The sequence below is a fragment of the Buteo buteo genome, chromosome 19 (genome assembly GCF_964188355.1).
Source record: "Buteo buteo chromosome 19, bButBut1.hap1.1, whole genome shotgun sequence".
Taxonomy (NCBI): Eukaryota; Metazoa; Chordata; class Aves; order Accipitriformes; family Accipitridae; genus Buteo; species Buteo buteo.
In genome coordinates this window covers 11,741,031-11,761,636 of record NC_134189.1, presented here as the reverse complement: position 1 = coordinate 11,761,636, position 20,606 = coordinate 11,741,031, and the positions used below count along the sequence as shown (strand labels likewise).

The 20,606-nt window shown below is 43.3% G+C and overlaps 1 protein-coding gene across 1 annotated transcript in view; it reads right to left on the bottom strand.

Annotated features, from left to right (window-relative positions):
- The window catches only part of TMTC1 (transmembrane O-mannosyltransferase targeting cadherins 1), a 146,805-nt gene that overhangs the window by 79,008 nt on the left and 47,191 nt on the right, over positions 1-20,606 (bottom strand). Inside the window, exons 6-7 of the mRNA XM_075051015.1 lie at positions 10,571-10,652; positions 9,473-9,576 (exon numbers count right to left, since the gene is read on the bottom strand). Of these exons, the coding sequence (XP_074907116.1) occupies positions 9,473-9,576; positions 10,571-10,652 (186 nt within the window). The remainder of the gene's footprint in view (positions 1-9,472; positions 9,577-10,570; positions 10,653-20,606) is intronic.

Here is a 20,606-nt window from a genome sequence, read left to right as displayed (position 1 = left end):
GAGATTTTTGTGAAAACATTTTTAAATAACCACAAACAGTTAGGATATCAGTTTCTCTTTGCTTCCAAAAAAACAAACGTCTCCAGCAACACAGCAACTCAAAACCAGGGAGGCTTACAGAGCTGGAATAATGTTTCACTGTCAACAGTGGAAAAGGCACATTCTCATTTCCCCGCAAATCTTTCTAAGCTCCCAATTCTGATGGAAAATGGAATATTCCCACATATTGAAGGTTTTCAGCCATTTGGTACATTTCTCTTCAATCCTCCCCATTTTCTTCCCCTTCCCCACCCTGAGGTAGTAAACAAGGGGAAAAGTGAGAGAAAAACCATCTTCTCTTTTAACAGAGGCAGTGATTAAAAAGCCAGTTTCTATTTAAGAAAGCATCCCTCAGAAACATAATCTAATTTTACTCAAACTCTTCTTACAACTTTGATTGTTCAGTATTTCTAAAGAAACAAATACGTCTTTTCTAGTCACCAGGCCAATCTTTTCTGGTAATCTCCCACATTACAGAGAAACACAGCAATGCAAAATCTGGTGGAGCTTATCACGCCAAGGTGCTCGCTCGTGATGTTATGGGTGCCCTGGCCCCACCTCTGCTCAGCCACAATACAAAACAGACTTCTTTATCAGCCTCAATACAATCTCAGCTCAGAAAAGGTTGCCAGCATTTATTTAGGGCAACTTAAAAGCCAAACTGATATCCTTTTCCAGCTTTACTTTTAAAAGAAAAAGCATGTCCATTTATGTCAATCTGAATAATTTCATGGCATACAACATTGTTACAAGTGTTTATATTAGATGGGATTTTCAGAAGTGTTGAGTTAGTTTTGCACTTGATGACTTAGGAGAGCCCAGTTTTTGGAGGGACTGTCCTTTTATGCCCTGGCATATTAATATTTTCAACAAGCATCACAATATTCATGGAGGTTTGTAGGCAAACCACAACGCACAGCAGAAACCCTCCTCTACTTACTTAGACTGGGCTGCTGGGTAGGAAGGAATGAGATGACATTTGGGATCTTTGCAAACTGCAGCACTGCAGTTAAAGACGAACTAGTTGCTTTTCTGCATCTTCACTGATAAGGCAGGAGCCGATAAATCATTATGCAGCACAGATTAGATAAACACAGTTTGCTTCCATAACAAATTGACCCGGTTTAACAAATTTTAAGAGGAATTCAGGGTAGCCAGATTAGTGTGCGTTAACGCATTTCTGCTGGAAGATCAGGACAAACTGCTGTCCAAGATGAGAAGACACATTCCGGGACATGCAGTGATCAGGAGAGGTTTGTAAACAAGTCTCTCTTTCCATGTGCTTGTGGGGTTTTGGTCTTCCTTGGGAGCCATGTGCACAACTTGCTGCCAGAGGCAAGACCCAGAGGAGATGGACAATCGTTCCATTACATTACAGCAATAATGTCTTAAATACGCTCTGCCAAGAGTGGTAAACTATTTTAAAGCTTGTGACAGTCATTGCCATCTCTGTACGGTCAACTGGTTTGCCTCTGCAGACACCCTACTGGAGAACCCTTGGCCACGTCTCTCGTCACCAAGCCTGAACACCCTCATTGAACATACATGTGCCATCAGCAGGCACGGAAGCAAGATGCAGGAGGGTGCTTCCTGATTTTAGGAGGTGTTTGTAAGCTGCAAGAAAGCCTTGAGTGAGCTCTGATCCAAGCAAAAGTTTGGATATGCTTTCAGCATTGGTAAACTCTCCTTGAATGCGATGGATGGCTGTATAAAATAAAGCACTACAAACTGTCACTATTCTAGGTACTAGGAACAGAAAAATAACAGGACGCTAATAATAGTTACTGACAATTCAGTGCTGCTTTTTACTTATGGCTCTTGAAAGTACATGACATTCCATTACATCTGTGTGGCTAACCAGGGAGAAAGCTAAATGCAGGAGAAACTTTGGAAGAACCCTCTCACCAAATGCAAGGAAATCATTTGCAAATTTTGAAAAGACTTGAAGATTCATGGAATCATTCCAGGAGCTAATTACATTTCAGTGGCCTACCTGCAAATGGCAACAAAAGTATTTTCTTTTAATTAGTTGACTCAGTGAATTACATTTTAAATTAATGATCTTCTCTATATTGCTGTTCATGCCTGCTGGAATTCCAAGGGAGAAAAATCCCTGCCTGTAACATCTCACGCTCTATCAGTTAATCCCAGACAAGACAGAGTATTACTGGTGAGGTGATTGGAAGAATCTGCCTCTTAATTGGCAATTAGTTTTCCCATGGGCTGGGTGACAGCATTTGCATTACAGTAGAGTCTTTTTCCCCCTTTTTTTTTTTTTTCCAAATTGAACATGGAAATCCGAATTTCAGCAAGTATCAAGTGTTTCTTTTCACTTCTCAGCGTCTCTGGCAGGTTCAGAAAAACACACACCCTCCTGTAGGTAGCAGGTGTTGTCATGGCAATCCAGTTCGTTTAGTTTTAAATTTTTTAGTTTAAATGTACTGTTGCATGCTTTGTTTGAGATAAATACAGGATGACTCATACCTAGAACCTGTTGCAGAAAACAACTATCTGAACTGATTGCTTCTGCTGCAAGAATGAAAGTAAAGGGTACTACTTAAAGCCATAAACAATATGACAGAAAAATACTTGAGGGATTGTCTGTTACCCCATGCTGTAATAGAGACTAACGAGCTTGGAAAAACCCTAGTCTCAGCTCTGTCAAACCCAGGCAGTCAGAGCACATGAGGATTGTGAGACTAGCTAAAAAAAACACAAGAGTCATAGATATTTATGAGGAGTTTAATTTGCTTTCTGATTTGGAACATTTTAAGCTTTTTTCTCCAGCTCCCTGGGACTGAGATTATAGATTTCTTCCTAGAACTCTGCTACACAAGTGATCAGAAGACTTAGACTGTGCCCTACCAAAGCTGCATGGAAAGGCGGGGGCCAGTGACCCTATTCTTTCTAAGTGCATACAGTGGTGCAACCTACCACCTACCCAGTTCTGGGACAACCCATCCCATTCCTGACAAACAGCTTTACCCCCAAAGACCCAGCAGGGTATCCACCTGCAAGTGGAAGACTTTCCTGCACTAGGGATTTTAGCAAGGCAAAAGCAAAATATGCCCCTGGTTGGGAAAAAAATGGACCTATCTAGAAGACAGGTGGTAACAGTGCACTTAACTGGTATTTGGGAAAAGAAGGGGGTGTACAAAGAAGGGAGGCAGCTGAAACAGAAGCAGGAAGATAGTCATTGCCCTTTACGGAAGTCACAGACCTTATTAACGCTCTTCTGAAAAGACCTCCACACTGCCAAGAACTTGGGAAGGTTTCAGTTCGCTGTAGGGGTGAGAAGAGCTCTTTTATTAGGGAAAAGAGCTCACTTGCATTAACAGCTGAACTGATTTCAGCTCAAGGCTCTCTTCAGCCTCTACACAGCCCTAAAACCAAGTGTGTTTGATGAGCTGCCTCACAATAATGTCCTCCTAGGACACATGTGGCTGCAGTTATAACCAGGTGGTGGTATTTAAGGATATTGTCTTAAAATTGTATATATTTGTGCTTCCCCTGGGGAACGGCCAGTCCAGTCATACCTTCCCACAAGTTTACTTTCCTGCTCTGTATATTGTCAGCCTAAAGACTTTCTTTTCGTATCCTTAGAAGAAAAATCACGCTGTCTATCCAGCACACTCAGCTATTGTGGAGTAAGACTACACAAACAAGCAACAGACAGACTAATTCCAATTTAACATCCAAACTCGAGTATCAGCTAGACAGAAAATACTGGAAAAAGTGCCTGCATATTCCCTTTCATCAAAACTTTTGCATCTAGGGGAAAAGAGCTGCCAGTCAGTAGAGGACAGGAGTAGGAAAGACAAAGATACAGATAAACGGACAGCTGCAGCTTGATGAATAGCAAGATAACTCCTCTGGAAGGTGGGTTTGTGTGCACCAGGGGCACAGGGGGAAAGGCAGACTATGTTGTCCTCTGTAGCTTCACAGCCTGAAGAACTTTGATCTGGTGAACAGCACTCTCTCAGCTGTTTCAACTCTGTGGCTAAGAATCTGAAAAATATCACATTCTTGAAGAGTAAAGACTTTCAAAGAGCCTGTGAATTTCCAGTGAAACCTGAGCCCACTGTCAGAGTTTCAATGCAGGAAAACCTGGGATTGATCTCGTACTGTTTTCCCTCCACAAACCCCGGAGTGCTGCGGGCAAGGACGTGCCTCGTGATCAAACATGATCCTCAGCTCGCCACTGACAGCAGCACGCTCCAGAAGTAACGCAGCCAAAACGCCCCAGCCACCAGTGGGCAACTGCTTCAGAAGAAACTCACGGAGGCGGCAGGGGATGGAGGGTCCTCTGGACAGCTGCTGAGATACTGGTGGCTGATCCTCAGGAAATTAAAAACCAGACCACATAAACCCGCTGCGATAACGTTTCTGGAAACGGTCCATCGTACCCCAGAGTACTACCCACGCCATGCCGGCAGGAGCCAAAGGCATGTCCTGGGCACACTGCTTTGCCTCAGAGACTGGCCACGGTCTAGCCCTCCTGTGTGGAAGTATTTTGAAAAGCAAAATGCCTTGCCTATAGGAGTCAACGGCCTCTGCTTTGGCTGCACCCCCTCCACTCCATATGTGGGCTTTTGGCAGGGAAGGCTTGTTGCCCAACCAGCGCCTGCAGCAAGCACCGTGACCCATTAAAAACACCTATCAAGCCGATTTCTAGAGCAGCACTATCTACCTGGGTTTGTTCATTAAACCAAGAAAACTTAACTGAGGGAGATGCTGAAATCTTTCACATGGCTCTGGGAACCTGCTAGGATGGCCCTTGCTTTGTAGCACTGTCTTCCAGATAGGCTTCCCCCGACCCCCAGCCCCCTTGGAATAAAAGAATACATTTTACACTTTATGTGTAGACTGTCTGGCCCCTAGGTGGGCATGACAGCAATTCTTACCAACGCTGTTGTTCTCCCTTTTTTCTCTAGAAGCGAGCCCTGAATGCTGGGTGCCTGCAGAGACTACATGCAGCGCTGAAGTTAAGCACCTTTGCGCACACCATAGAAAGCACTGACAAAACAGGCAGAACTTTTCCACTTGGGAAGCATGTGCAAGCCTGGCTACTTAAGAACTGGTATGTCACAGGGGTCTATTTTAGCGCCGGTTCCTAGCCTAAGATCAGTGAAAATCCCATACCAGAGTACTTGCTGCACTTGACTTTCTTTGCCTTGGCAGAACTGGCTGGCACAGGGACCCACCTCTCCAGCACAGGTCTGCTGCGTGCCTCTCGGTAGTTCATTCCCTTTGAAGTTACAACTGGAATGATTAAATGCATTGCTCAGAAAACAGTCACAAATCTCTACAAAAAGGAGTATGTGCCAGTTTTTATGTATAAGCATTCCTCCAGCTTTCTGCGGCACTGAATTCTCATTTAACTGATTTAAACAGCAAAGAAATACAGAAAGCCAGCTCACAGAGAGAGCAGTTCAACCACAGGACAATGTTATCTCAAGGCAGTCTTAGTTGAAATGCATTAACTATTTAATGCAACACCGCAAATAAGCCTGCTTCATGCCCAGAGTGATCAGCCAAGGGAGGTCACAAGGCAAATGCCAGCAGAAATTAATATAACTTGACTCCCAAATATACAGTTTAAAAAAACCACCACACTTTCTTAGTTTGAAACCCCTGGTAGGATTTAATCTGTTTCACACACCTTGAGACATGCTGTACAATGGACTTTCCCCTTGTCTTACCAGGGTGTTAGTAATACAACCTGTTTATCCAGAGGCCTCCTACCTCTTTCCCCTCAAGAATGGCAGAAGAAAGAAACATTGTGCAAAACGTCTGAAGCATGACAGCCCACCACTCAACGCCCTGCTAACACTTGAACTGCACTTCAGTACACTGTTTACCTAAAGCTGGGCAGCTCTCAAAACCTTTCTAATCGCATTCTTCCTCAACTTTCATCTAATACGAGCAAGAATGTTTTAACAGAGATTTGGGATTGGTTTCTTCTGTTGCAACAGCTTACCCACAGCAGATTTGGGGATGGCAAGTCACAGTGACTGGAAATCTGTGTTCTTTAAGGCAGGTCGCTGGAGAAGGTACATCCTTTCTGCAGCGTACAACAGCCTGTAGGGACAGGCTGTAATGGCAGGGCTTACGAATAGCAGGATTCCCAACACCTTAATTTATGCCTCCGCTGAGAAAGGGTATGATGGACAGATTTCATCTTCTCAGATCACCCTTGCCAAGCAACACACTGAAAGACATGCAAATGCTTTCATTTATGTCACTGTAAGTTTTAAGATATTTGGGAATATTAGAAAAATCCAGTACCTTGCAGGGACTGAAGCATTCATATTTGGACTTCCAAAGGATTTATTTGCATCCCCATTCACTTGTAATTTTAAAGACAGTAATTTAGTGAATATACTGAACCAATCTTTTTTTTATAAAGACTGAAAAACTGTCACTATTTAAGCATATTTTGTCTTCCAATGGTTAAATAAATCATTATCTGTCTACTTTAATTTATACATGTGTTGTCCAAGATTAGAGACAGGTTACACAGAACATACAGTCATGTTCTAAGGCCAAACTGGGCCACACCAAAGGTCTGTCCAGACCAGGATCCTCTCTCCAGCAGCGACCAAAAATTAATGCCAAACAAAGCATATAAGAACATATTTTTTTCCAGTTTCTAGCTAGCATGATGTCCCCAACTGGATGTGGTTTCTGCATATTTAGTAGCCTGGATTTCTTTTTTTAACTTGGCAAATCTCTCTTTGAGCCTGCATAAACTTTCAGCACACCCACAGCATCCTGCAGGAAGAAACTCCCCAGTCCAACTACCTGTTGCAAGCCAACTCCTTGGCTTGCTTTGAACCTGTCTCCTCTTTGATTCATTCGATACACCTTAATTTCTGTATTTTCCCCTCCTCCACACAATCATGGATGCATAGACCTATCTCACACCCTCAGCCATCTAATTGACACTACAAGCATCATAAGGGCTGACAAAAAGCTGACTTCATTACTCAATACTTTTTCAACCCCATAACTTACACCTACTCCTAATCTTAGCCACACTCCAACAACCCTTGTCAGCCTCAGGACAAACCACACCTGTACAGCTCACCAGCTGTCACAGAAACCACACAGGAGTTAACAATACTCCTTTGGGTTCATCCTATGTCAGCCAAGACCCCAACTCCAGATCTAACTTTATGCATTTCACAAAGACTGCCACACATTTCCAAACTACTGGCAGTGGATCCTGCAGGCTTAGGGTGCTGTATGGGATCAGGATAGCCAAGATTTGGCCTCTTTCAGGTAATTTGGTGGCAAGTTCAAGGTAGTGGTCAGCTTAAGGTTTGAGTTCAGAGAAACAAGAATTGCAGAGAAGAATTTACAGGCATATTCTGCAGGTACCTCACATCTAAAATGAAGGCTCGTGCCAGAAGACTAGAGTTAAGGTCAAGAGAAGCTCAGGACCCAGCTTCTTTGTAGACCATACAGTGCCCAGAGAGTGAGGACAAGGACCATCACAGGTCAGCAACAAGATCCATGGCAGGGAAAGTGGCAGGTACTGAACTGCGGCAACACACTGCCAGGGCCCTGATGAGCCTCACCTGGCCCCACACCTGATGCCCGTTGCTCTAGGAGCCCCATTTCAGCTCAGCCCTGTCTCCTGGATGGACCTGTGCAGTAGGTAGCCTTGCCTCCAGTCCCATCTCCTGACTGGATCCTGACCAATATTCAGCAACAAACCTACTTTTCAGCTTCTGTTGTTGGGACCTGGGCCTGAGCATCAGCCGTGGGAGGTTGGTTGGAAGATACAGGCTTCTGGGTAAATTGGCTAAAGTGAGGATTAAGATCAAGCTCAGCAGAAGTGGAAGAGGTGTTTTAGAATCCCTCCAGAACAATAATACCGGTTTTTACTGGCACGGGTTTCCTTAATTAGGTTTGGAGCAGGTAGGTGTTGCTGGACTGCAGGTGAAGCAAGGGCTGCTGCTGAGGCCAGGGAGGACCTCAGCCAGCAGCACTCTCACTTGTCTTTCGTAAGACTGTTAATAAAATCCACTGCGCCGGTGGTAAAAGCAGTCACTGTTTCATACCCCAAGAATGACTTCGCTTTGGGGTTTAAAAAAAAACTTTCCCCTGTCATTACAAGATGTAGAGACACAAATATGCAAAAGACATTTGCAGCACAGAATATGTAATTGGAATCAGGCCAGGATCATTTATGACTTGATGACCACCATCTCAGCGTAAACAAATCAAAAAGGGACAGCAGCAAATCCTTCACGCTGTGCCGCACAGAGTCTGGTATTAATGACTCTGCCAGAAATGTTGCGAACAGATCAGAGCTTTCCAAATCAGACAACATGCTTCCTGGAAGCACTTTTAGCCTTGATGGTAATAGGAGCTGTTGTCACATTATCATAAAGGTCTCCCATATGAGATCTAGTCCGATTTTGCAGCAGATGTTGAATAAGGATTGCTTGATCTTAACTTGCATCTCAGCTGCAATTCCACTGTTGGAATGAGGAGCCAGCAAGGCCAGAAAGTGACACAGAGGACTGTTCCCATTTTCATTTGAGACATCAGGAAATTCCTCCAGAAGCCTTCAAAGTGTCTTCCCCCAGTTCAGTAGCTAACCAGAGCAAACAGGCACTTGGCCCTGTCTTAAGAGGAAATCAGCTTCTACCACCTTCCTGGAGCACTGGTCTGGTTAGGTCTGGAGCGAAGAGCTAAGTCACAGCTGCCACTGCCTTGCTGGTCTGGCCCAGCAGAGCCAGAGGGATGTGGTATCAGCCAACCTAACCACACACCAGGTCCCAGGCAAGGAAAAAAACCAAAACACACTTTTACCAAATTTAAGCATTTATGTATCTTTAAAAAAAAAAAGTGATAAAATAACAAAGGTCTGTTAACACAAATTTCAGGTTCATTGTTTTTAATTAATCCATGGCAGCCCATCCTGGGCTTAGCCAGAGCTGTGCAGTACTCTGTGCCACTGGGGTCCTGCCTTGCGCCTTCACTGATTAGCCACCAATATTCCACCAACAGGTATGGTCATCCCCTTCTTGTACAAACTTCAGCTGAAGCAAAAACTCTGAATGCTTGCATCCCATACCTCAGGAGCAGCCAGTTTTAAGGTTTAGGATTAGGCTTCAGTCACTGGGCTTTCCAGTCCTGTGCTCAGGCAATTAAACCATATTCTTTGGGCTTTGCATAAAAATAAGCCTACATTTTTCAGTAAGAAAGCATCTGTAATACAACTCTACAGGACCGAGAGCTTTGGGGTTCAAATAAATCTGTTGCTTTCAATTCTAGACAGAGCGATAAGGAGAAGTATTTAAGTTAAGACAACAAAAGAAGTCTTCTCGTTTGCCATCTGTAAAACATTTTAGTGCAGGGAAAAAATAGTGTCAAGACTCCACTTTTGAAAACTTTTCTTTGATTAGTGGCATTGTACCTTGTCAGTAAATACGGTGAGAATGAAGCAGGATTGTCCTGCTCGGAAAACATCGGCATGGATCCTCCCATTATCCAGAGGCGGAAATACAACATGAGAATCACCTTCAAAGAAGAACATCTTGGTTAGCAATACGCTACTAAGAACTATGGCCTCCAGCAAATATTTTGTTGTGATAGATCTCCATGCTCTGCTCTGTGCCTAGAAGCGAGTCAGCTCAGTGGTTTAGGCAAAATTCAATTTTGCCACCCTATGCAGGATAACAAATGTGCCGACACTCAGCACAGACAGCAAGCTACGTTGTTGTGTTCCCTCTCCTTTCATGTGTGTTACTGAGAGCAACTGGCATATCTCAGTTACCAATGACAAAGGCAGCATTTTGAAGGACAAATCCATCACCCTGCTGTGGCTCAAACCACAGAGTTTTGCTATTGACCTCTACCTAAATACAGAGGGGAAAAACACGGCTGATGTCTTAAAAGCTATTATCTTTCACTCATGCTGGCATAGGTGTAAGGACAAGCTCCACTGGTGTTTCTCATGCTGTGTAATCTTAATCCCTGGAAGGACTTCTGTGGGCTGGCACTCCTCCACCTTTCTGGGAACCACTTGTCAAGGGACAAGCAAGGGCATCTGGCTCTGAGAGCAGCACAGGGAGTTGCACACCCAGCACACCCCCATGGAGGTGTTTGTTTTCTCCCCTGCAATATGTCAAGTCCTGCTTGGAGAACACCAAGCAGCAGGTATTTGCAGGCAGAGCTTTTCCCGTGACTCTTAGCGAGCCCAGCACTGAAACTAACAGCATGCCACTGAAAAGTCAGCCCAGCACCAGAGTGTCCCCCTGTATTTAGGGCAGGAAATACTTGCAGATGACTACAAGGCTGTAAGGGCAACCACTATAAATTAAAAGAAAATCTGAACTGAAAACACTGCAATATTCTTGTCTCTGCCCAGCTGAAGTTTTCTAGACTATTTTCCAAGACTAACTTTGTATTAGGAGCTACCGTCTAAGCTTTCTGAGTCTTTTGGGATACCACCACACAATGTTCATTTTTGTCATATACACAGAAATACATGGTCAAGTCCGTTCATACTTACGTAGCTTATCACCAAAGCAGCTCTCTTCAAAAAAGGCCTTGCAGTATACAGGAAATTCTGGTTGTTATTTGCAGTCAGGTAGCTGAAATATAAGGAAACAAATATTTGTTGAAATACTTTGAAACAATAACTCATTTTTCAAACTGGAAAAAAAGCTGTACATCGTTTTAACCACCCTAAACTAACATTCAGTAATAATGACATCACTCTTACTCTTCAAAGCTCTTTCCACATGACTTCAGTAAAATATTGAGACCACTTCAAATAATAAACACCATAATACATTGCAGTTTCCCCATCAAAATCTGGTTTGGGTTTGTTTGGGTTTTTTAAATCATCAATTAACTCCTTAATCCTCAGAAAACTCTAACATATGCCATCTTCAGACTCCCAGAAGCCTACACCGAGACACATTTTTAAAAGGTCACCCAAACAGAGCAACTCAATTTTAGGCCATGATTAAAATGCAAAAACTCCTTGTTCCCAGCTCTCTGCTCAGTTTCTAGAGATGGGAATAACTGTCTAGCAGAACTGAACTTATTTTAAGCATTTTTCTTTAAAGTGTATCCTGCACACTTAAGTTTCATCACAAGTCTGCTGACAAGGTGTTATGATAATTAACTGCACAGAGACAAACACACAGGTGGCTTATTGTTGTAGTAACGTTCATAAAAACCTTCCTGTTTCTCCATGAGTAAAATTAAACTGTATCCGGAGCCCAAACTACACATTTATTTTAATATAGAGTAGAAGAACTTGCCAAATTCTAAGGAGCTTTCTTAATATAACAAACGGTGCCATACCTATGTCATTAATTCAATGATAATTCCATTTCTATTGAACCTTACAGAGGCTTCATCATTCTAATAAAGCAATGAGAAACAAAGAGAAATACAGAAGAGACGACAGGAGTATTTTGAGCATACAGGAGCTAGAAAACTATTGAAAAAATGACAAATAATTTTAAGATGTTGTAAATATAAAGTAACCAAAATAAATTCAGAAGGAAAACATTTGCAGGTTCCTCTGTGTAACATACAATCAGTATTGGGATACTCTATTTAAATGATTTACAAAAACCGCAGCATGAATCACAACACCTGCACACAAGTTACCTTTCCAAGCATGAAAGCATCGTATGTTTCTCCTGTGAACATCTAGCATATAAAACGCATCCGATTTCCTCTCCAAATTCCTCAAGACAGTCTATCATCTGATTGCTTCCACTCTTCAAGTCTTTGAAAAAAACAAGATTGCAGCACTTCCTAATACTGCCAAGAATCTTTAATATCTGGCTTTTTGTTCAAATTTTCTATAGTAGGAAGTTTGCAAGCCTGGTCACCATGGCAAGATGGAGAAAAGATTACACTGCAGACAAAAGCATCAGGGGCAAAGCCAGCAAGAAACAGAGGCGGCATTTAACAAGAAGAAAGAAGTACATCTGGGTGCTCTCTACAAAATAACTGCTCTTCAGAAAACTTTCCCTACGTGTCGTGCCTAAAACTTAGGAACCAAACCATACATCGTAAAGCAAGCCAGATGACTTTCAGTCTTTGGTGTCTACTTATTTACAAATGTTGACATTTAAGCACCGAATCCAACTTAAATGTCAGACTAGTCTTCAAGGGCTGAACTCTGCAAAGTGCAAAGTTTTTTGAGCTCCCACTGATTTTAATCAGGCTCCAGCAAGTACAAGTGAGATGAAACTAAGCCTTCAGCCTTCTCTCTCCATGAAAGGTCAGGTTGGCCTTCAAGTGTTCACCATGGCCCTGCTCCAACGCCCACCGGAGCCAAAAGGAAAGACTCTTGGTGACTTTAATAGCATTTGGATCAAACCCTGGTCTTTTGTTCCCTACTGGAACCTTTTATGAAACTCAACCCCCTCGTGATTTGCAGCAGGAACAGAAGTGTTGGGTTGCATTTTGTTTATATTTTTATGGGTGGAGGGAGGAGAGCCCTCTATTAATCACATTGCCTGACTCTTTTCAAGAACCTGTTTTCACTCGCTTGTAGTTTTAACTAACTGCAGCACTTTGGGCAGAAATTTTCCATTACAAATATTTGCTTTAGGTGGAATTATTCTGGGAAAAGATCAGCCAGAACAGTTCAGCTTTTTCTCCGAGACTTCAATTAGAGACAGAGGAGTAGTTTTATCGGTGTCAAGAAGTCTGCCAACTTCATCCTGGAGAAACTGCATCACCTCACACCAGTGACCTAAAAATTCGGGAGGCGGCCGTTACCTCCGGGCCACGTGTTTGCCACCTTCCAGAACAGCCACCTGTGGTGGGGCAAGATACAGGCCCAGGGGCCAGCGCCTGTGGGGAGGTGGGGACGCGCGGACCCCACCGCTTTGCCACGCTCAGCGGGGATCTGGCTTTCAACAGACCAAGTTTGCATCGAAGATGTTCCAGCTGGAACGACTGCTAGGGACAACAGGCTGTTTGCGAAGGTAGCCCTTCAGCAAGAAGAGTAAACTTCATTTTAGGCTGCTGAGGCTCAGGAAAGCGTGTCTGTGCTTCAGGGCCTTGCAAACACTGATCTAGGTCTGGAGACTACCACAGAGCATAGAGGAACCCTCGTTATTACCATCTCTCTGTTCCCTCTCAAGCTTGGCCTGAGGAGAAAATTAAAGCCAGAAAATGAACATAAATGGAAGGCAGTAGTTGCTCTTTCATCCTTGGCAGTACAGGAATGCTTACTCTTTAAACATCATGACTTTGACTTTTTTTGTCTGCCTACAAGTAACTAAAACGTTGCCCACATCTCGCACCTTCCTTGCAGCAAGCGTAACACCATGCAAGGTACCACGGTTTCAAGGCATGAGTTTATCTGCAAGTCAAAGTTAATTTGAAGCGCTCCGCTGAATTGCAGGGTAGCTCTGGCCACTGCAGAGCAGGCCTTTTGAAGGCGTTTCAGAAAATCCTGACTGGCCCCTCACAGTTTATGTTGTGGAGCAGCAACACCTCTAGGAAAAAAAGAAATCCCTGCATTGGCATCAACTGCAAATCACCACCTCTGTGCTAGAGAGCAGATGGGCAGCAAGCAAGAAGGAACCAGAATGAAAGCAATGGGTAACTGGGAATAGGTGAAGCAAGAGTTCAGAGAGCCGTGAGCTTTCTGATCCTTCCTCCAAATGCATTTGCTACTTTACAGCTTCAGTTAAGAAATGTTCCTTTCCATGATAGTTCAATTAAGAAGCAAGGCTTTTCTATTTTGAGAAAGCTGCTGTCCTAAAGGCTATCTGGAAACCATGAAAGAGAACATGGTTCACGGTTTGGCAATCCAGCTGTCCGCCCATCAGATCCACCGCTGGGAGTGGCATAAACGTACGGCTATGCTCAGTGCGTCAAAGCTCTACAAGAACCACGTCGTTTTCCAGAGTACCTTACTGAGGCTACTAGTTGTTTCAGGGAAGGTAAATAGTAAAACGTCTCATGTCTGGTGCAGGCAAAGAACAATACACAGTTTACGTATTGAAATCAAATGAACTGCAAACGGGACCTGGATGAGAAAGTTTGCTAAATGCCAGTGACACGCAGCATGTAAAATGCAGTAGCATTTTACATGTAAAATTGCAGCTTGCAAACACATCTAAAGTTACATCGAACTTTGCTCAGACAACCTTAAGATCAGCCAAAGCTCTTTATTTTTAATTCAGCTAGAACAATCAAAGAAATTACTATTACAACAATTTAACTGGTTTTTACCTGTTTTAAACAGCTGCCTTGTATAAAGTCATTTACGGGTCAGATTTCCATGCATTTGCCAACCACACCAGGCTGCCAAACATCCCACTGTTCATGGGAACCACTCCCTATCACCTGCTCCACCTCAACCAGCATAATGTGGCTCCCCATGCCAAAACACACACACACTCATTCATTCCCACATGAGAGCAGGCGTGGGACATACGTAGGAAAACTGTATTGATAGTAGCTCTGTGCAGCAAAATGCTACCTTGAGAGTAGGTGAACATTTCAAGGTGTGGGTCTGCCAGATTTTCATAATGACACGATAAAATTAGAGGAGGAAATCCAGATCTCCAGGTTTGCTAAACGAGTGTGAAAAGAGCCCATTTGGGGCAGAGGTTCCACCTCTGCTTCGTGCCAGCTTTCCCACAAAGCAACCAGCATGTAATTGCCTACTTGCTATCTTTTAAAAGCCTTTCAGGAATACTCCCTGAAGCAACCAGAATCACAACAAACAATAAATCCAAGAAATGCTTAATAATGCAGAGACTTCTCTCACACAGTTCGAGCAGAGGCCAAGACAGATATTTGGCAGCTCTGGCTTCCTGAAAAGCACGGCTCATCCTGAAATCAATTACATCATCAGGGCACCCAGAGGTTTTATAATTGAAGACAGCAGGGTAGGTGGCCTAGTAAAACTCAATACCATGCAGTTTACAGGAATGTAAACTTTGCTGGTACCAGATGGACTGTGTTAATCAAAACAAACTTCTCTGAGAAGCAGGCAGCTTTTTAATTTGCCTGTACCATTGGAGGCATCTAGAGTTTACAGAAAGGAGCGGGGCAGCTCCTCAGCTGCTGTTCACTGCCACAGCTGTGTGAGCTATCGCAGACTGGTATCAGCAACACATTCATCCGATGCTGCAGCTGACTCAGCGTCAGTACGCAACGTGAACTTGCTCTCGTGTTCTCTTTGAAGGCTTTCTCAAGGGAAGTGAACAAACAATTAAGATGTATGATGGATGCTTCCCATTGGGGACATCTAAAAGACCATGATAAGTGTGCAGTAGAACAAGCTCTGGTATTTTGAGAGCTTGTTTTGGCCGGGTCCCTCTGCTGTGAGAAGATCATTGCTCCCACTTGTATTCTTCTCAGGAAACATATCCAACTCCCAGCAACTGCCAGAGTTTTGAACTAGTGCTTTCAAAACCCAGTACTAAAGGAAGACATTAGAAGGATAAGCATAACAGCAAGGCTGTTAACTTATTCTTAATTATTGGTAACAGCAAGACACCTCTAATCAAGACATTTTTAAACTTAGAAGTGGCTATTCTAAGTGAATGTCAAAGCTTTAGGTTATTGGTAGATGCACACCTAATTCCAAACCAGTTTGACAGACTCCCCTGCTAAGAATGCACAAGTTTTACAGGCACCATGTTTTGTCTATAGAGACCACCTCACCTTTTCTACTAAAACACGACTTCCTTATAATCTGTCCAGCTAGCTACATCTTATATTGGAGAAGTATCTTTTCAAAGTAGCTTGCCCTATATTCCTCCTTGAGGACAACCACCAAAGGGCAAGTTTATGTGATATCCCAGGGAGAAAACAGAAATGAAAATCCATCCTGGAGTAAGAGAATTGAATTAAAAAAAAAAAAAAGAAAAACCAATATATTCCAGACACATCTGGATTTTTAACTTGCTTAAAATACCTGTCAATGCAGGGAAATAAAATACCAGTCATAGCTACAGGTTTTGCAAGGAAGAAGAAAGAAAAGCCCTCTTGCTTCCTTCTTTATGAGTAGTCTTGACATTCCCCACAGCATGTGTGGCATCCTTGCTCCTTATCTCCCCGGAGAGCCTTAAAATCCAGCCACCACTACCCATACAGACCCAGATGCATAAACACACAACAAACAGAAGCAGTTTTATGGACTCTTTAGGGGGCCACAGAGAGATTTTATGAAAGTCACAACTGTTTTAACTCATTTTCACTGATAATGTAACGTATTCTTCATGCACATTTTCAGTTGTGACCACATTTGGAGTTCTTGCTATTTACTGGATTTTTGGGGAAAGCAGAGCAGGGCATAACTGCATTGGCATATACAGCAGAGAAGGCTTTTGCTTATTCTTTTAGGCAATACATATCTTATTCTGTGTGGGATGAAAGTAGAGGAAGAAAACTAGGAGAAACAGGGAAAGGAGAGAGAGGCACAGTAAGGGATCAGGAATAGAAAGAGAAAAAAGGAAAGTAGCAAAATGCACTTAACAGATCAAAGACCTGACCAAGAAGATGAAAAAAGGCTTCCCTTCATACCAGACATTCCACCGACGCGACAAGGAGACAAGGTGGAGCGGGGCTAACAGGAAGAATAAGACCTCATCAAAGCATGGCCACCCTCTGCCAGATCTCAGGAAACTGAAGCACCATGCCTGCAATTTAAAGCTTCCATTGATTTCAGCCATTTTATTTCGTCTGCATCACACACACCTGAGGCACTGAAATCCACCGTTAGGCTCATTATTCCCTGTCCTAGGCCAGTTAAGGGCTGGTATAGAGGTACTGCAAGCAACTGCATTATAAGCAGCACTCATAGCAGCTTTGGCTGGTCCACACATTCAACTACAAATTGTTATTTTCAGCTGCTTGTTCTTTTGACAAGCTTTATTCATTCAAGCTGAAAGTTTTCCCTTGCAGTGGCTTGTGTCAAGCTGAATTGTTTTCTTCTTTGAAAGTATCAGGTAAAACAGTTCAACTGGTCCTGAAAAAGCAATTAGAGAGATTTGCCCGTATCAACAAAGTTGTGCAACCACTTTATTGGGAAGACTTCAGTGGTTCTGTACTTTGGAGCAGGGATTTGAAATTTAGTAGAGGGACTGCAGAGATCCTCCTGTTGCTTTCAGCAACAACTCATTCTGCTTCCAGGCACGTGACAAGCCGCTGGGGAAAAAAAAAATCTCCATCTGCAATGCGCACTAGAGATTTGTATCAATTCCTGAGGGCCTCTAGCCCTACCAAACACACCTAGCAGGAGCCTGCAGGAACAGCATCAGACCCTCCTTGCATTGCTCCTGCAAAGCCACTGAGATAGGAGACTCTCTCCTGCAATGCCTGTGTCCAGCCTGGAGGAGACCATTTGCTTGGACTGCAGAGGGCTGAAAATTTGTGTCTGAAGAACAGGCTATGATCATGTGTTACAAGGAAGAGAGGGGATAAAGGAGAAAGAAAGGAAGGTAGGCATAAAGAGGAATGGGATGGGAACAAAGAGGAGCCAGGAAGGAGAGAAAGGAAGAGAAAGATGGAGATACATGGAGATATTCAGACTTCTGCTGCTGTCAGAGATCCAGCAGCAGTATCCAAGGAATCTGTTGCCACTGGAGCTCCATTCACTTGAGTCCCCAGTGAGCACTCAGGAGCTGGACCGCGGCACCAGAGGCAGCAAAGAGCCCGCCTTCCCCAGAGCAGCTCTGCTTGAGAAAGCAGCTGTGCTTTCAACAAACCCATCTAGCACGAGCAGATGGACACAAAAACCCAGAGGATAGCCAGGACTCCTCCAGATTGACTGCTGCCTTTGTGTCTTTGCAAAGAAAAGAGCTGGGAGCTCTCGAATACAGTCTTTTAAAAAAAGGCAGCACGGCACCTGTGGGCCACGGTCACTCTGCAGGGCCAGGCTTGGTAAAGGGGTCTGCTCGCACACAGGAGGGGAGTGTGTGGTCTGCAAGGTATCCAAAACACACTCTCTCATCACAAAAAAATTAGCTGACTCACTAGCAAGAGGGGAGGAGGTTATCCTCGACTCACGCAAAAGGCTCTGTCATTGTAAGTGGAAATTATTGAGGTGTCCCTGGGAATTCAGTGTCCTAGTAAAAATTTACAAACAAGCCATAAAAGATGCGGAGGCCTGCTGCATTGCTTTGGTGGTCTCCATAATGCACTTCATGTCAGTAAATACACACTAGTCCAAGTAGGCTGCTAATTTACAGAAGGAACCACGGTGGCTTTAAAATTATGTATGTGCAATTAGAGAATTAAGGCTCTAACTTTTTGCCATTGTCTTTACCCAGGATCCTAGTAAGCGAACTTTTAAAAAAAAAAAAAAAGAGAGAGAAATTTAAAAGTTTATCACAGAAGAGGAGGAATAAATCCATTCTATTGGTAAAATATGGCAGAGAAAGAGCACAGAAATCAATGCCTGTGAGACTGTCAGTCTCCTTCTGCCAAGTCTCCTGCACTCCACACAGGAGAGGAAAGATACACGCCTCAAAGCAGGAAATAATACATACTACTGCTAGCAACAGCAAACTATCCTGGATTCAAATACAGTGCCAACAAAAGATCAAATAAGGAATGGGGCGGGGGGGGGAACCAACAACAAAAAAACCAGCACAAAACAAAAGCCACCATAATCAGGCTGTCTGCCTACTTCTTATGAACAAATACCCGGTGGCACCATGCAGGCAACCAGCCCCAAGAAAACGCAGGGAGGACTCGGTGAGGAGCACAGTCCAGCTGCAAATACACCCAGCGAAGGCAGGAGCCTAATCACCCAGCCCCACAGCAGGGATAGACGTGCTCACCCCTACACATCCACCACGATATGGCAGGAGCAGCAATGAGCTCCCCTGGCCAAAAGGCCCATCACTTCCTTCCTCCTCCGTGTATCAGCCCTAAAAATAGTGATAGGCACAGATAAGAAGCATGAGGCAGGTAAGTGTCAGCTGGTCCCAATCCCAGCTACTGCAACACTCTTTAAGGAATTTAAATAACTTGCTGGTACAGAGTTTGACCTGAGGAAGGAGGGGAAGAACGCAAACTTTTACGGCTGAGCCTGCTCTCAATCAGGGCAAATGCTCAGTTGGTTGGTTGGGGTTTTTTCTTAAATACATTTGCTGGACTGAACTATATTTTTTAAGTCATCATTTGGGGTCAGCCCAAAAAGCAACATTTTGCAGTGCTTGGAGAGGCACAAAATGTTTTAGTTGTGAGCATTTCTGGTAAATCAAGTGAAAGTGGTAAGTGAAAGTCTGGTTTCAGAAAGAAACATGGGCACAATTTGCAAAGAAACATGGGGAGAAAATAAGCAACTTAAACCCCCTGTAAATGTAGCCTGGAGAGTATTGCTTTATTTCAAAACCTATTTGTTTGGGGTTTTTTTTAATTCTTCCATAATTTACTTGTAATCTGAAACTACTTGTCAAATTAATTTTAAACCCACATTTTTCACTTAAATGGAGAGGGGGGAAAAATCACGCATCCACGGCTTGAATCTTTGCCTTTGAGATAAGAAGATGGAAAGAGGAGCAGTTATCACACCAGTATGATGGGGTAGGGGACCTGTGGACCTTCAGGACAGTAAAACAGAGCGTGTATGAGAGTTCCCAGCCTTAATGTCCAAGAACCAATTTACAGCCACCTAGAAAGAAACAGCAAGTGATAATAAGAAAATAAGTGATAGGCAAAATTCGGAGGGGACTTGCATGCATTTGATAATCTTTCCTCCTCCTCCCCTGACTGCATCTGCCTCAGGACAGCAAGCTCTACGGGCTGGGTTAAAGGACCACGTTAGCACAGATGTTGTGGGAACAGGCAGTGAGCAAGGAGAGAGCAGGAGCTACTGTACAAGGCACTACTGCAATAGCGACAGTTTGCTTATCATAGGAGTTAATGAAGACCCAAAAGCTTGCATGGGTTCTCCTGAAAATGCCCTGTAAATTAGAAGAGGTTATAACCTATTCATTTACACTGAGAATTTTCCCAAATTCATGCAATGGACAGGGATGGCCCTTGTTTGGATCCAGACTGTCTGTCAAAAGCCACCAGTGACAGAGATACTAAATTCAGCTGTATTGTCCTCAAACTGAAGCTTGGCTTGTTTTCCACAAACTTCTCCTTCAAAATGAAACCCATGCATAATCTACTTAAAAACCAGTTTACTGGATGTCAATGCTAAATACTTCAGGAAGAAGGTATTTCCTTTCTGGAAAATTCTTAATCTGACATTTCATCTGGCATGTCCCTTTGCTTCTGTCAGATTAAATAAAGCAATCCGTAAATATGTCACAGCCATCTCTAAATACAAAATAAATGGTAAAAAAAACCTTCCTTACTCTTTTCTTGTTAGGAAACTGTCTGTCATTTTTAACATCCTCAAAAATAGCTTGTTCTTTTTAAATATGAATGACACAAGTCTGTTAGCAATATAGCGAAGAAGCAAAATAACATTCTTCAGAGCTGGTATCCTTTCAGAGAAACTTTTTGATGTTTGCAATCAAATGCAACTCAATGCCAAAGTTATACTGCAACACAGAAAGAATCTGAAAGAAAACAATTCAAAAATTGGC